Here is an 18261-nt window from a genome sequence, read left to right as displayed (position 1 = left end):
TGGTGAAGTGGTGCTGTTCCGCAGAGCGACTCACGCGTGCATGCTGCCGCTGATTCTCCACTATGGCCTGCTACTGCTCGCACAGTCTGGCCAGCATGTGCAAGGTGGAGTTCCACCTTGCAGGCACTGGGCATGTCACATATGAGGCGGTGAGCGGGAAGGCCAAAGTTAAGCTGCAGCACTGACAGGCAAGCAGCAGCAGGGTGAGAACGCCGAAAGTGCGCACAGACGGCCCGCACTTTCTGCAGCAGCTCTGACATATCGGGGTCATTTCTAAGGAACCTCTGCACCACCAAATTCAGCACATGCACCAAGCAAGGGATGTGTGTCAAACCGGCTAGGCCCAGAGCTGCTATGTGATTTTGCCAGTTATCGCACACCACCAGGCCGGGCTTGAGGCTCACTGGCAGCAACCATTCATCGGTCTGATGTTCAATGCCCCTCCACAACTCCTGCGCGGTGTGTGGTTTTTCACTGAAACAGGCAAATTTTTAAAATGCCTGCTGTTGTTTACCCCTGACTGTGCTGAAGTTGGTGGTGAAGGTGTTACGCTGACCAGAAGAGGAGGTGGAGGAGTTAGGAACAGGAGGCAAACTGAGGCACCCTGCAATCCTCGGTGGTGGAAGGACATGCGCCAAACTGCTATCCGCCTCAGGCACATATGCAGACAGAGTAAAGGTAAAATTCGCGCTAAGGTTATCAAAGGATTAAAAGGATATGTATAAAGGTCGGCTGCAGCCTACCCAAGACTTTAGTCCAAAGACTATATAAAATGGTGTATAAAAATTAGGGTATTGGCGCTGCCAATCTATAAGGTGCAAATAAATAAATAAATAAGTGTAAAACCTGTGATGTGATGGTATACAAAATAATGATATGTAAAATAAGCCAATAATAGATATATAAATGGGTATACAATTTCAAATAATATACAATCAACAATAAATATAGTGCAATACGAGTGAATAGCCAACAGGAGGCGTGAGAAAAGTGAAAAGTATGTATCAAAAACAATAAATTGGTATAAAAACTAGATGAATAGAAGATACAATGTGCAATCAGCAACTGATAAAATACAATAAAAATATATGACCAGAAGGAGGCGTAGAGAAAGTGCAAAATGCGTCTCAGTAAATAAATAAGTGGTATGATAAACCCTAAATTAGTAAAAAAATGTGCAATAGTGAAATAAAATGTGAACTAATGGTGTGCAGTGCTAAATAGTAGCACTGAAACATAAAATGAAAATTGAGCATAAGAGTATGCTATTAAAGGATTAAGTGAGTGAGTAACACACCAAATGGTGCGGAATAGTGCACAATTTTTTTTTTTTTTTTTTATGAAGTGTGTAGCTGGAAATACAGTCCAATAAGCCAATGCTTGGAAAGAAAAGAGAAATTAGTCCATATCTTGGTAGGTGTACAGAAAAAGTGGAAATAACCTTACGGTGACCCCAAGGTGGGTGACTGGCGAGGTGCGGGGTGACCCCTAGTAAAAAGACCTACTAACCAGATATACCCACCCCACACAGGGGTATAGAGCGGGTATTTGAAATATAGCTGGGTATTCCTTCCTCTGGCTTCTTGGTTCCCTTCTGTGTAGGGGAGAGGCGTAATGGGCAGCCACTGGGGATCCCAGGTGTCCCAAAGGAAAAACGGGCTTAGTAGAGTTTTCTCCTAATGGTATGGAGTCCGGCGGTCCATGGGTGGAGTCCGATCACTCGATAATGTATGGGTGGGAGGGTCACATAGGGCAAAGAAAGGCTCGATAGTGTGATATCGTTTAAAACCGTTATTCAGATCAGTATATAAAAGATGGGTACTCACCAGGATACCGGAACCGGAAGTGAGGTGACGGCGCTGTACGTGTTTCGTCATCAGACGTCTTCTGCAGCGTCGCATCACTTCCAGTGCGATCCCTTTTATATATGGTGGTTACTAGGCAACGGAACCCGCCAACTTATTATGCGGAAAGGAACGATCGGCGTTCATGGGCTAATATTGTGACACAATAGTGATCTTTAATATGCTTGCTAGACTTAACCAGCAGGGTTAGCCGTGTTAATTGGTATATTATAAGATCGGGGGAAGGAAAAATATATAAACGAACAGAGTAATAATAGAATATATTGTGTATTAATATATAGTCCCCGTGCCATAAATACCAAACAAAACCACCATATTTACATACAGGGAGAAAGATATTTTAAAAACATTGTTACATACATTGATTAATTTATTCGACTACATATGTTAAATAAATAAAAGGGGAATGTTATAGGCCGCATTCTCAGAGGAGAACATCTAGTGGATAAGAATGTGTATTGCACTTAAAGGAAATGTCGAAAATTCGTATATGCATAACAACTAGCAATTAATTTAAAAGAATAATAAATGAATTAAATTTATGGGAACCTCAGAAAATAATAATGTTACACCTGTTCTGTAGAATTAAATATTATTTTGTCATACAGTATTCGATTTGAAACTTCATATATTTTACATATAAGGGAATATTTAAGGAGGAATTCTTAAAGGGGAAGGACATCTAGTGGATAATATATTAGAGATTACATTTATTACATCCTCCTCCTACTAATTTTAAAATACATTTTAAAATATATATTTTCAATGGTATTACATTATTAAATTAATTTTAATTTTTTTTTATATGTAATACAATTTCCCATCAGTTACCTCTTTTAAATTACATATTATTAATGTATTACCCTTCCTGCTTCATATAATAGGTATCAAATGACTTTTAAGTTTCCCATTGACCATTGATTAATTTATAACCTTTTCAATCCTAGTTGGTATACAATTATTATATCTTTCAAGTGTAGTACACATTTTTATCCACTAGATGTCCTTCCCCTTTAAGAATTCCTCCTTAAATATTCCCTTATATGTAAAATATATGAAATACACATTCTTATCCACTAGATGTCCTCCTCTGAGAATGCGGCCTATAACATTCCCCTTTTATTTGTTTAACATATGTAGTCTAATAAATTAATCATTGTATGCAACATTAATGTTTTTAAAATATCTTTCTCCCTGTATGTATATATGGTGGTTTTGTTTGGTATTTATGGCACAGGGACTATATATTAATACACAATATATTCTATTATTACTCTGTTCGTTTATATATTTTTCCTTCCCCCGATCTTATAATATACCAATTAACACGGCTAACCCTGCTGGTTAAGTCTAGCAAGCATATTAAAGATCACTATTGTGTCACAATATTAGCCCATGAACGCCGATTGTTCCTTTCCGCATAATAAGTTGGCGGGTTCCGTTGCTTAGTAACCACCATATACTAAAGGGATCGCACTGGAAGTGATGCGACGCTGCAGAAGATGCCTGATGACGAAACGCGTACAGCGCCGTCACATCACTTCCGGTTCCAGTATCCTGGTGGAACGCATTGCGTTCCAAGACGCCATTATCTCGCTCTGAACTAATTTTTTAAATGTGAGTACCCATCTTTTATATACTGATCTGAATAAAGGTTTTAAACGATATCACACTATTGAGCCTTTCTTTGCCCTATGTGACCCTCCCACCCATACATTATCGAGTGACCGGACTCCACCCACGGACCGCTGGACTCCATACCATTAGGAGAAGACCCTACTAAGCCCGTTTTTCCTTTGGGACAGCTGGGATCCCCAGTGGCTGCCCATTACGCCTCTCCCCTACACAGAAGGGAACTAAGAAGCCAGAGGAAGGAATACCCAGCTATATTCCAAATACCCGCTCTATACCCCTGTGTGGGGTGGGTATATCTGGTTAGTAGGTCTTTTTACTAGGGGTCACCCCGCACCTCGCCAGTCACCCACCTTGGGGTCACCGTAAGGTTATTTCCACTTTTTCTGTACACCTACCAAGATATGGACTAATTTCTCTTTTCCTTCCAAGCATTGGCTTATTGGACTGTATTTCCAGCTACACACTTCCCACCTTATAGATTGGCAGCGCCAATACCCTAATTTTTATACAACATATGCAGACAGGGCCGCAATCAACTTTTTTTGCCCCTAAATGTGTTTTTTTATTGCAATGCGCAATACAACAGTATGCAATGGGTGTATCGCACTGTAACATATGCAGACAGGGCCGCAATCAACTCTTTTGTCCCCTAAATGTTTTTTCTTTTTTATTGCAAAGCGCAATACAACAACAGTATGCAATGGGTGTATCTCCCTGTAACGTATGAATGGAAATCTGAAAAATAATTGTCCCCTTAATTGGTGCTTGTTGAATAGCAGATTTGAAATGCAGTGTCTGTCTAAATGCTGTAAGTCACAGTAAAATATGATGGAAAAAGTTTTTTTCTTTTTAAAATGCAGATTAAGCAGACACATATGCACTGAGGTTGCAGGAAATGCCCGCTACACGCCGCACGCCTAACAGGTTGGATACTGTTGTTGTTCTATTCCGCTATTGAATACAAAAAAACCCCATTTGAATGAAAAACTGAAAAATATTTTTTTTTCCCTAAATACTGAAAAAATAATTATTTTCCCCTTACATTGGTGCTTTTTGAAGAGCAGGTTAGAAAAGCAGGGTCTGTCTAAACACTGTATGTCAAAGTTAAATATGAAGGAAAAATATTTTTTTCTCTTTTAAATGCAGATTAACCACTTGCCTACAGTGCACTTTCACCCCCTTCCTGCCCAGACCGATTTTCAGCTTTCAGCGCTCTCACACTTTGAATGACAATTACTCAGTCATGCAACACTGTACCCATAAAAAAATTGTGTCTTTTTTTTCACACAAATAGAGCTTTCTTTTGATGATATTTAATCACTACTGGGTTTTTTATTTTTTGTGCTATAAATAAAAAAAGACTGAAAATATTGTGAAAAAACACATTTTTCTTTGTTTCTGTCATAAAATTTAGCAAATTAGTCATTTTTCTTCACAAATTTTGGCCAAAATTTATACTGCTACTTATCTTTGGTAAAAATAACCCAAATAAGTGTATATTATTTGGTCTTTGTGAAAGTTATAGAGTCCACAAGTTATGGCGCTAATCATTGAAAATTGACCTTACTTGCTCACACCTGATGTACTGAAGGCCTATCTCATTTCTTGAGACACTAAAAAGTCAGGAAAGTACAAATACCCCCCAAATGACCCCTTTTTGGAAAGTAGACATTCCAATGTATTTAATAAGGGACATGGTGAGTTTTTTGAAGTTGTAATTTTTTACCACAATTCTTTGCAAAATGAAGATTTTTTTTTTTTTTTACAAATTGACGTATTAACAGGTTATTTCTCTTACACAGCATATATATACTTGCAACTACACCCCAAAACACATTCTACTACTCCTCCTGAGTATGGCGATACCACATGTGTAACACTTTTTCACAGCCTGGCCACATACAGAGGCCTAACATCCAAGTAGCGCTTTACACAAAGTTGTCCATTTATCCACTTTAAGACTGGGCCTATTTTTGACACTTGGTGTTTACAAGCTAAAATCATTTTTTTTGCTAGAAAATTACTTGGAACCCCCAAACATTATATATTTTTTTTAGCAGAGACCCTAGAGAATAAAATGGAGATCGTTGCAATATTTTTTATCACACCATATTTGCGCAGCAGTCTTCCAGATGCGATTTTTTTGAAAAAAATTCACTTTTTTGAACTAAAAAATAAGAAAACAGTAAATTTAGCACAATTTTTTTCCATAATGTGAAAGATAATGTTACGCCGAGTAATTAGATACCCAACATGTCATGCTTCAAAATTGAATATGCTCACAGAATGGCGCCAAACATTGGTACTTAAAAATCCCCATAGGCAACATTTTAAAAATGTCTGCAGGTTACTAGCTTAGAGTTACAGAGGAGGTCTAGGGCTCAAATTATTGCTCTCGCTCTAACGATCGCGGTGATACCTCACATGTATGGTTTGAACACCGTTTACATATGTGGGCGGGACTTGCGTATGCGTTTGCTTCTGCGCGCGAGCTAACGGGGACAGGGCGCTTTAATTTTTTTTATTTTTTTTTTCCTATTTATTTTATTTATTATTTTTTTTATTTTTACACAGTTTAAAAAAAAAAATGTTTTGATCATTTTTATTCCTATTACAAGGAATGTAAACATCCCTTGTAATAGAAATAGGCATGACAGGTCCTCTTTATTGTGAGATCTGGGGTCAAAAAGACCTCACACCTCACAACTACACTAAAAAAGAAAAGAAAAAAAAAATTGTTGAAAGAGGAAAAAAAAAAAAGAAAAAAAAAAAGCGGCCTTTTAAACCGGTTGCTAGGCAACGTCTTTTGACGTAGCTCCGGTCCTCCAAGACCATAGAGTTGAGTGAGGGCCATCTTGCCCTCACTCGACTTCCTGTCTCTGAGGATCCGGGACCGGATAGTTTTCCCCGCTGCCGGCGGGTGTGGTAAGCTGGGAAAACGTCTGGGATGCGGCAGGAGGGGGGGGCACCTCTTCCCCTGCACCGTAAGGGTAATTCCGCGGCGAATCCGCCACTGGGACCACCCTTATCTGAAAGCCGACCGCCCGCCGTTTCAAAAAATACCGGGGTTATGGGGGCTATCTGCTGCCATAACCCCAGTATTTAGCTTTTAATGGCCGACGCATATAGTCGTTAGGCAGTCAGTAAGTGATTGCATGTATATGGCAAACAGGTGACGATGACTGATGGGGTGACAGGTGACGATGACTGATGGGGTGACAGGTGACGATGATTGATGAGGTGACAGGTGATGATTGATGAGGTGACAGGTGATGATGGATGAGGTGACAGGTGACGATAACTGATGGGGTGACAGGTGACGATGACTGATGGGGTGACAGGTGATGATGACTGATGAGGTGACAGGTGACGATGATTGATGAGGTGACAAGTGACGATGATTGATGGGGTGACAGATGACAATCACTGACGAGGTGACATGTGACGATGATTGATGGGGTGACAAGTGACAATCACTGATGGGGTGTCAAGTGACGATGATTGATAGGGTGACAGATGACGATGACTGATGGGGTGACAGGTGACGATGACTGATGGGGTGACAGGTGACGGGCGATGGTCACTGATGGGTGACAGGTGACGGGCGATGGTGCACGGCGGTACTGATGGCAGTCTCTGGTGACCGGTGAACTTTAGGCTACGTTCACATGTGAGCGTAGCGATCGCGGGCAGAATCACTGTGATTCTGCCCGTGATCCAGAAATCATTTCAAATTGCGGGACGCCTGTGCGTTGCCCGTGATTTGCAATAGCACCCCAAACGCTGTGCGATGTTGCTGCGATTTCCGCCAGCCGAATCGCGGTAACATCACGCAAACAACGCATGATGCCCCAAAGAAGCTCTTGTACCTTTTTTGGGCATCATGCGATGTTTGCGCGATGTTACCGCGATTCGGCAGGCGGAAATGGTGGCAACATTGCACAGCGTTTGGGGTGCTATTGCAAAAAACGGGCAACGCACAGGCGTCCCGCAATTTGCAATGATTTCCGGATCGCGGGCAGAATCGCGGTGATTCTGCCCGCAATCGCTGCGCTCACATGTGAACGTTATGGGTGTCAATTTCTGGGCACTGATGAGGTGACTGTTGGGTGACAGGTGACATTGGGGGGGGGGGCTGAGGACTGTTTAAGGGGACCTTTATTGCTGTGATTTTACTTTTTACAGGTGTACAGAGCAGTAACTCACTATTTCTAGCTCTGCTCCCCTCATACTGGAAACTGTATGAGGAGAGAAGAGCTAGTAACAGTGAGTTACTGCTCTTTATTTACATTTTCTGATCGGCTGTGAATGGATTCACAGCCGATCACATAGTAAACAGTCACTGTCAGTGACTGTTTACTACTGCCGGTGACAGCTGTGTTCCTACGGAACACAGTGCCACCGACATGACCGCGCTGCGCGCTCCCGATCGCGCATGCGCGGTCATCTCCCGGCCGCCTCCATTGTGATCGGCTGTGTCATTGGAACACAGCCGATCACGTGGGAAACAGCCACGCCCAGTGGCTGTTTCCCCCCTGCCGGTGACGGGGGGTGTCCCGGGGACACCCCGACACCGGCAGTGCATGGCGGCGCGCCCGCGATCACGCGCCTGCCGTGCATTTCCTGGGTCACGTCATATGACGTCCGCCCAGGATAATAGCCGCACCGTCCCGCCGTCATATGACGGCGGGCGGGCGGTAAGTGGTTAAACCGGTTGCTAGGTAACGACTTTTGACGTAGCTCCGGTCCTCCAAGACCATAGAGTCGAGTGAGGGCCATCTTGGCCTCACTCGACTTCCTGTCTCTGAGGATCCGGGACCGGATAGTTTTCTCCTCTGCTGGCGGGTCCGGTAAGCTGGGAAAACGTCTGGGACGTGGCGGGAGGGGGCACCTCTTCCCCTGCACCGTAAGGGTAATTCCGCGGCGAATCCGCCACTGGGACCACCCTTATTTGAAAGCCGACCGCTCGCCGTTTAAAAAAATACCGGGGTTATGGCAGCCATCTGCTGCCATAACCCCAGTATTTAGCTTTTAATGGCCGACGTATATAGTCGTTAGGCGGTCAGTAAGTTGTTGCATGTATATAGCAAAAATTGCACCCCAAAATACATTCTATAAAGGAAAGTATACAGGAATAGTCCAAGTCCATCTCCGATCTGCTACTATTAGCGATTTCAAATTCCGAATCGGATTCGGATATGGATTCGGATACTGATGAGAGCTCCCCGGTGCTCTCATCAGTCATGGAGAGGACCTGAAGGGCCTCCTCGTTGCTGTACATCCTTTTTGACGTGCTGGCTGTGATGGGCTGTGCGATGGGTGACGGTTGACTGCAGATGATCACTGATGGGTGGCAGGTGACTGATAGGTGGCAGGTGACGGTCACCGATGGGGTGACAGATGACGATGACTGATGGGTTGACAGATGACGATGAGTGGTGGGGTGACAGATGATGATGACTGATGGGGTGACAGATGACGATGACTGATGGGGTGACAGGTGACGATGACTGATGGGGTGACAGATGACAATGACTGATGGGGAGACAGGTAACGATGACTGATGGGGTGACAGGTGACGATGATTGATGGGGTGACAGGTGACGATGATTGATGGGGTGACAGATGATGATGATTGATGGGGTGACAGGTGACGATCACTGATGGGGTGACAAGTGACAATGATTGATGGGGTGACAAGTGATGATCACTGATGGGGTGACAAGTGAAGATGATTGATTGGGTGACAGGTGAGGATGACTGATGGGGTGACAGGTGACGGTGATTGATGGGGTGACAGGTGACGGGCGATGGTCACCGATGGGTGACAGGTAACAGGCGATGGTGCACGGCGGTACTGATGGCAGCCTCTGGTCACAGGTGAACTTTAGGCTACGTTCACATGTGGGCGTAGCGATCATGGGCAGAATCACTGTGATTCTGCCCGCATTCCGGAAATCGTTGGAAATCGCGGGGCGCCTGTGCGTTGCCCGTGATTTGCCAAACCCCCCCTAAACGCTGTGCGATGTTTCTGTGATTTCCGCCTGCCGAATCGCGGTAACATCACGCAAACAACGCATGACGCCCCAAAGAGCTCTTGTACCTTTTTTTGGGTGTCATGCGTTGTTTGCGCGATGTTACTGCGATTCGGCAGGCGGAAATCGCGGCAACATCGCACAGCGTTTGGGGTGCTATTGCAAATCACGGGCAACGCACAGGCGTCCCGCGATTTGCAATGATTTCCGGATCGTGGGCAGAATCGCGGCGATTCTGCCTGCGATCGCTACGCTCACATGTGAACATTATGGGTGGCAATTTCTGGGCACTGATGAGGTGACTGTTGGGTGACAGGCACAATTGGGGGGGGGGGCTGAGGACTGTGTGGGGACCTTTATTGCTATGATTTTACAGTGACAGGTACACAGAGCAGTAACTCACTGTTTCTGGCTCTGCTCTCCTCACACTGGAAAATGTGTGAGGGGAGAAGAGCTAGTAACAGTGAGTTACTGCTCTGTGTTTACATTTTGTGATCGGCTGTGAATGGATTCACAGCCAATCACATAGTAAACAGTCACTGTCAGTGACTGTTTACTACTGCCGGTGACTAGCTGTGTTCCTAGGGAAAACAGAGCCACCGCCATGACTGCGCTGCGCGCTCCCGATTGCGCATGCGCTGTCTTCTTCCAGGCTCCTCTATTGTGATCGGCTGTGTGATTAGATCACAGTCGATCACGTGGGAAACAGCCACGCCCATTGGCTGTTTCCCCCCTGCCGGTGACGGGCTGTGTCATATGACGTCCGCCCAGAACAATTGCCGCACCGTCCTGCCGTCATTTGACGGTGGGCGGGCGGCAAGTGGTTAAGCAGACACATATGCACTGAGCTTGCATGAAATGTGCAGCACCACACAATGCCCATCTAACAGACAGATAAAAGTTTTTTTTTCTCCCTCCTCCTCACTGGGCTCAGGTCAGGGCATAAACATCGTGCACTGCACCCCAGAGTGACGCGCGGCGCTATGTGACTCCAGCTTATATAGAGGCTGGGTCACATGCTGCACTGGCCAATCACAGCCATGCCATTAGTAGGCATGGCTGTAATGGCTTCTAGGGCACACTAGTTAAACGCTTTCTGATTGGCTGCCTTGCACGTGTTGAAAGCGCGCCATTAAAACCGTGCCAAAACATACCAAACAACGGATAGTACCCGAACATACAGTGAAATGTTCGGGTTTGGGTCCGGGTACCGAATACCCAAAAGTCCGGTATGAACACGAACAATACAGTCCAGTTTCGCTCAACCCTATTTGTAATGCTTGAATGCTGCCAATGACCCCTCAGCCTTGTATTTTTTTAAGGCCTTTTCTTTTATGTTGGAGTTTAGCCACCCAGGGTTTAGTTTTGCTCTTTTTTTTTACTTGAAATTGTTTTTATTAGATTTTTCACAAAAAAACAAAAGTACAAAACAAGGAAGAATGCATTACAATGCAATGTAACATTATACAAAGCGAGAACAGGGAAGGTAATTCTCGTAGTAAAGGATGAACATTCGTAACATGAGTACATAACACAAAAATTTGTATTAAACCAGAAACTAGCGGCAATATCTCATTAGACAGGTTGGAAATAAGAGCTCTGTTGCCAGAGAATCCAAGCTGTATGGAATTTACTACCTCGGAAAACGCATATGCCTTTTCCAAGGAAAAGTGTTGATTAACTAGACGTATCACCTCCATGTGGGAGGGGGCTACTGGTTGTTTCCAACATCTAGCAATGACCGTTTTGGCTGCTATCAGTATATGTGTAAATACCGTTCTCATGTCGGAGGGTATATTTTCAATGCCCAGGAAGAGAAGAGCCAAGGCGGGCTCAGGTTTGGTCAAGATGCCTGTAACATAAGAAATTACTTCAAAGATTTTCCTCCAGAAGCTAGTAAGTCCTTTGCAGGACCAGAAGATATGAAGAAGTGTACCAGTTTGATCACAATTGCGCCAGCAAAGCGGTCATGTGTAGGATAAATTAATGACAAGAGATAAGGGGTCAGGTACCATCTAGTGACTATTTTCTGAAATTGTTCCCAATGAGTGACACACTATGTTGACTTGTAAGACGTGCGTATCGCCCACTTCCATTGCTCACTGGAAAAGGTCGAACGCAGGTCCCTTTACCATTTCGTCATGTGGGACGTTTTATGAAATGTGAGCTTCTGCTGTAGTCTGTTGTAAAACACAGATATCCCTTTAATCTTGGATGTCGGGTCTGTAAGATACTTCCACAGTGATAGGGGAAGGTCAAATCTAGGGGGGGATGTTTGGATACAAAGCTCACAATGCTTTTATAAGCAAAGACAGCTTGAGGGGGGAGTGAGAACTCTCGTTGTAGGACCGCAAAGGGTTTAATATAATTACCTTGATACAGTTGTGTTACTGTGTCAATGCCGGCCGACAACAATTTATTGATGTGGACATAAGGAAGTAGAATACTCATGGTGGATAAAGGTATGGGAACTGGTATGTTATGTTGCGGAGTCGGAGGTTGAGCAATTAGATAACGCCAGGATTGTAGGGAAGCTCTCATTGTTATCGGAAGAGTATGTAGTGTCAAGGGTTTCCACATGTCCGCCAAGAGTAATGTGTATAGGTCCTGTGATTTGGATAATACGGATTCTATCAGGAGCCACGGGAGAGTTATGTTATGAGTTCTATGGGTGAACCAATACTGCAAAGGGGCCAGGCGGGATGCGTGATAGTAGTCTTCGATATTTGGTAGTCCCAACCCACCCACCGATTTATGTCGTATCATGTGCGTGTATGCGCATCGTGCCCGTTTCCACTGCCAAATAAAGGTACATAGTAGTTTGTTGAGCGAGTTGATATGATGTTTGGGGATGTGAATCGGAAGAGTGCGAAATGTACATAGTATTTTAGGGAGACATGTCATTTTAAAGGCAGCTATTCTACCAGCCCAGGATAATTCTGTCTTCTTTAGTTTGTTGATATCTTCGGAAATGGAGGCTATTAATGGATGCAAATTAGAGGTCAGTAGACCAGAGGTCGGGAACGTTAAGGATATGCCCAAGTATTGCAAAGCTTGAGTAGTCCATGTGTAGGTTAATTTTTGCTTAAGGTGTTCAAGTGCATGTCCATGTATGCCCAAATTTAGAATGACGGATTTACTGAAGTTGACCTTATAGTAAGAAATGGCGCTGAAGGTTTGCAGGATATCATAAGCAGCGGGTAAGGACACGATGGGGTTCGTCAGGCTCAGGATAACATCATCAGCAAAGAGTGTAATAACATGTTGCGAGCGTTGAAACTTAAAGCCCGAAACCATGGGGTTTTGTCTGAATGTTTCTGCCAAGGGTTCAATCATTAGATTAAATATCAGAGGGGAAAGTGGGCAGCCTTGACGCGTGCCGTTCGAAATTAGAAAAGCTTTGGTTAGAGTGCCCGCCGAGAGTACCCTGGCCGTTGGGGTAGTGTAGAGAGTCAGGATGGCCGACAAAATCGGGCCGGTGAAACCGAACTTTTCCAACACAGCTCTCATATAACCCCAATGAACATGATCAAACGACTTCTCCGCGTCTATGGATAAGAGCAGAGAAGGCGTTTTTGTGCGCTCAGCATGATGGAGCAGATTGATAACCCGTCTCGTGGCATCGGGAGCCTGTCTGCCCTTAACTAACCCCATCTGGTCCTCCTTTATAAGAGAGGGCAAAATCAGTGCAATCCTATTGGCAATAAGTTTAGCATATAATTTAATATCATTTTTAAGAGGGAGATAGGCCTAAAATTTGCGGGAGTGGTAGGGGGTTTACCCGGCTTAGGGAGTGTAGTGATGTTAGCCTATAACATTTCTGACGGTAGGGTGCCCATCTTGACCGTATTAGAAAAAAGATTTAAGAGGTGGGGTGATAATTGGTCTTGCAGGGATTTTTAATATTCATTTGTGAGACCATCGGGGCCTGGGGACTTATTTAGAGGCATGGCTGCGAGCGTGTCAGTCAGTTCCTTAAGGGAAAAAGGTCTGTTTAATTGTGTTAATGCGTCTGTCGTCAGAGTCGGGAGGTGGAGTCTGTGAAGGAAATCCCGAATGGATGCATCCGTGGGTTGGGGAGTGTCTGCATCAAGCTTAAGGTTATATAGAGAACTATAATAATCCGCGAACGCATCTGATATTTCTTGCGAGTGGGAATGTTTATTACCCGTGTGTGGATGTACGATAGATTCAGTTCTAGTTTTAACCCTCCTCGCCTTAATTCTTGAAGCTAGAAATTTACCTGCTTTGTTGTGGGCAGAATAGTAACGCATGTGGAGACGTGCTAACATGCTATCGTGGCGCTCAGAAAGAAGTCTCCTAAGGTCAGTGCGGAGGGCACCCAATTTGGAGGCATTAGATGGGGAGGGAATATTTTTGTTCTTGGTATCCAGATCCTGAATACTGTGAATAAGATCTTCCAAGTGGAACCTCTTCTTCAACTTAGAACCCAGCTGAATAAGAATTCCCCTCGCAAAGGCCTTATGTGTGTTCCACAGCATGGCAGGATCAACGTCAGGAGTATTATTAATGGAAAATAATTCTTCCAACCGGGATTTCAAAAATTTAAGAGAATCTGGATCAGATAGAATAGAGTTGTTGCATCTCCACAGAAAGGCGGTGGGAGAGGTGGGACGATGGGACAGTGGCATATGAATGGCAGCATGGTCTGACCATGTAATGGGGGAAATAGATGTATGAGTGACATGAGATAACGTTTGCATGTCAACTAGAAACATATCAATCCTAGTGTAGGAGTTGTGGCTTGTGGAAAAGTAGGAGTAGTCCCTCTCCTCCACGTGTTGATAGCGCCACACATCATGGAGCCCCTCAGAGTGGATAAGTGTAGCTAGAGAAGGAGCCGAGGGTCGCCCTCTAGAGGAGGCATCCATAACGTGGTTCGCCACCAAGTTAAAGTCCCCACAAACAATTAACATCCCGGACTTGAGTTTGTTAACCTTTGCACACAGTTTGCGGAGGAACCTCAATTGGTACGTGTTGGGGGCATACACATTCACTATGGTGTACAAGCAGTTGTCAATAGTACAGTTAAGGATGATATAGCGGCCCTCTGCATCCAACACCACCCTAGTATAGGTGAAGGATACAGAGCCACTGATCGCCAGCAGAACCCCTCTTTTTTTTTTCCCCAGCGGAGGATTGGAAAATGTGTGGGTAATCTCTATGAGAGCATCTAGGGCTGTGATCAAGTTGAAAATGCGTCTCCTGAATAGCAAGGATATCTGCCTTGTGGGAAGATGCCTCTTTCCACATGGAGTACCTTTTTACAGGGTGGTTCAGACCCTTAACATTTAAAGACAATAATTGCAAAGGCATGACACAAGAAATCTACTGTGATCGTAACCTGCTGACACATACTGGAGAAGTGGTACCTTGGAGTTATGTATACGTATAGTAGCTTCTGGTACACACCAAATTAGAGACAAAGTAGTTCGGTCAGAAGGAAGGAACAGTTCGGCGGGTGGTGAACTCCAATCCGTGGAACAGGTTGGAACATAACGGCAGTTCGTGTTGTCCTTAGCGTGAGGCTTCAATGTGCTCATCGTGATCCTGTTCTGCAAGAGAGGGTGGGATACGAAGGAAACACAAAAAACAAAAAGAACAAACATACAGAAAAACAGTGGGTGTAAAAAAGACAAGGTCCGGATGGACCAAGTGCGCAGCTGTGGCTGCATCTTCGGTGGGGGGAAAAGCACGGTGTAGGGTGCTATTGAGAAACAGGGAGTCCTATTCCGGAAGTACGACAGTCATCATTTGTGGCGATGAGTAGACCTGGAGGACCGAGTAGCGACTTGCCAGTCGGGTTGTAGGTGTTGGGGTCTAGGATTGTCGCATTGCTGCTGTAGGTCGGAGGGGTCCGGAAGAATATTCCACTGACGGAGACATCTTAGCCCTTGTTCCATGGTAGTTATCTGGGAGGTTGAGCCTTGATGAGTTACACAGAGATTGGCCGGATATTTCCACTTGTACGGTATTTTGTTGTTTCGGAGAGCCTTAGTGATCGAATTGAGGTTACGTCTCAGTTGAAGAGTGTACTGAGAGTAGTCCGGAAGGATCTGTAGTGACGCAGCTTGATCAGGGAGGCGATTTTTTTTTCCTAAAGGTGTCCAAAATGTTTTCTTTGGCTTGAAAAAAGTGGATTCTCAACAATACATCTCTAGGAATCTCTTGGGGTAAAAAGGAGGGTTTCGGGATGCGGTGGATTTTATCTATTGTGAGGTCAGCATTCGTGAGTTCAGGAACCACTTTGGAAAAGAGATCATGTACAAATCCTGGTAATTGAGGAGATTGGATGGATTCAGGAATGCCCCTGATCTTGAGGTTATTACGCCTCGACCTGTCCTCCAAATCAGCTATTTTAGCTTGCATACGCTGCATGTCTTCTTGATGTGAGGAGTGGGAATCAATTAGGGCATTGTAGGACACCGCAAACTCCCCCATCCTGTTCTCAACCACGTCTACCCTGTCTCCCATCTGGTGCAGTTCCTTCTGACAATACTGAATAGATGCCAAGATGTTATTTTGCATGGAGGTATGAAAAAGTGATAACATATCTTTCAGTGTCGTGTCGGACACTGGTTGGCCTGTTTTAGGGAGATTGGCGAATGGATCGGGCTGTGGTATATAGGCCCAGGCACCCTGCAGTATCGTAGTGTTACTTCTCACCTCCATTGAAGAGCTGCGGTACTGCTGTGGGCCATCCTCCCTCCTCGGTTTTGATTTAACAGGGCTCTGCATTGAAGGTGATGAGGGGGAAGAGTCGGCGGATCGTGCAGGTCTCATCAGGGAACCGTCTGGCGATTGCGCGGGCTGTCCCTGGATTGTGACGTATGCTGCATCTGGAGTTGACGCTAGAGGACCCGGCGATCGTAGACCGGAAGTGTCGCCGCCACCATTTTGCCGGAGCCCCGAGGGCGCCGGTGGAAAGAATTCGGAGAGTTTTCGGAGTTGCGGGGCTGTTGGCTTCCATCTAGTCATCTTGGCTGGGTGCAGGAGTTGTTCCCCCAAGGTAAGCTGGCAGGTTAGGGCGTCGATGGCTGCTGTGTCGGGCCGTAGATGTGGAATAGAGCGGACGGAGTAAGGAGCTCCCTGATCACGCGGCCATCTTGGTCAGCGGTCGCCACGCCCCAAGTTTTGCTCTTTTAAATGTATTTCCCTTTGGAATGCACTGGCCAATCCCTTTGCTTAGTATGCTCTTGAAGCACTCCCATTTTTCCTCCGTGTTCTTTGTTCCCAGGGTTCTATCCCATTTGGTATTTTCTAGCAGCGAGCGCAGTTTTTGGAAATTGGCTATTTTGAAATTCAGTGTCCTTATATTACCCTCGTGTTTCCTATTACTGTAATCAATACTGGAACTAATTGACCTATGGTCACTGTTTCCTAAGTTGCTTCGTATTTCTATATCCGTGATCAGGTCTGTATTGTTGGTGATCAGTAGGTCAAGTACCGCATTGTTTCTTGTCGGTGCGTTCACCATCTGACCCATGAAATTGTCCTGCAAAACATTTAGGAACTGTCGAGCCTTGGCTGAATGCGCGGTTCCTTCTGCCCAGTCTATATCTGGATAATTAAAGTCCCCCATTATAATGACATTTCCCATCCTTGCTGCCAATCCTATCTGTAAAAGGAGGTCCGCCTCCCCCTCCTCCCGTATGCTATAGGTTGGGGGGCCTATAGCATATGCCCAATATTACCTTCCCCACAGTGCCTTCCCTTTGAAGTTCTACCCATAGGGATTCTACCTCGTCCATAGCTACATTATTAATATCATCCCTCCTATTTACCTGTACACTGTTCTTAATATACAGACATACCCCTCCCCCTTTTTTACCTTCTCAATCTCTGCGATAAAGGGAATACCACTGAATGGTCGCCATCCAGTCATGAGAGCCGTCAAACCAAGTCTCTGTTATCCCCACAAAATCGAAGTCCTCCTCAAACATCAGCAGCTCCAGCTCTCCAATCTTATTAGCCAGGCTTCTAGCATTGGTATACAAACCTTGTAATTTTGACCGGTTGCATACTATATCCTCGTTTGATGTTGTTTTTAAGCTGCTCTTGTGATTTTTCCCCATACCCACCTTGGATTTAGGTACTATAAACACCCTACCACTAATGTCCCCATTTGTGCCCTCTGAATCTTGCTGAATCTCCGATATCTATATGTGATTAATTGTATACATTAAGGATATTGCAATAAGCAGATTGTCACTTCAAGATTCATTTAGCACCTTATTTTTCACGCTTTACTTTAGCGCTGTACCCCTGCATTATATACATCTTAGCACTTTTTCAGTGAGAAAGTTTTTGATATAGCTGCTGTTTTATATTTTATGTATTTTTATGAGTTGAACTGATTTTTGCCACTTTGCACCTATATTAATACATCTGTAAATGTATTACATTATGGTTAGTGGGTACTATGCCAAGCACCGTGCCACTATATTTTGAATATTAGCACCTTATCTAGCACCAAGTCACTTTAGCGCTGTACCCTTGCATCATATTCATCTTCCACCTGTTGTGAAGTAAGTTTATGGTATAGTCGCTATCACATATTATTATTATTAGTTGCGCTGATTATACTACCTATAACATCTGAGTCTGTTGTTAATAGAGATGAGTCAAGACGTCAAATTTAAGTGAAGGGGACTGCATCTGGGAGTGTAAGCGTGACCGTAATGGGGTGGTGGTCAGAAAAGAGC

At 44.5% G+C, this 18261-nt stretch overlaps 1 protein-coding gene across 1 annotated transcript in view; it reads right to left on the bottom strand.

The window, feature by feature from the left end:
* Positions 1-14472, bottom strand: part of LOC309551511 (vomeronasal type-2 receptor 26-like) — a gene marked incomplete at both ends in the record, with an annotated part of 32007 nt that extends 17535 nt beyond the window's left edge. Inside the window, 3 exons of the mRNA XM_082252124.1 lie at positions 11311-11387; positions 12676-12852; positions 13779-14472. Of these exons, the coding sequence (XP_082108250.1) occupies positions 11311-11387; positions 12676-12852; positions 13779-14472 (948 nt within the window). The remainder of the gene's footprint in view (positions 1-11310; positions 11388-12675; positions 12853-13778) is intronic.
* Positions 14473-18261: the final 3789 nt, after the last annotated feature.

Source organism: Pelophylax lessonae (assembly GCF_965119305.1).
Source record: "Pelophylax lessonae genome assembly, chromosome: 1".
In the NCBI taxonomy this organism is placed as follows: Eukaryota; Metazoa; Chordata; class Amphibia; order Anura; family Ranidae; genus Pelophylax; species Pelophylax lessonae.
The sequence above is the reverse complement of the archived record's forward strand: the minus strand, read 5'-3'. Positions and strand labels throughout refer to the sequence as shown.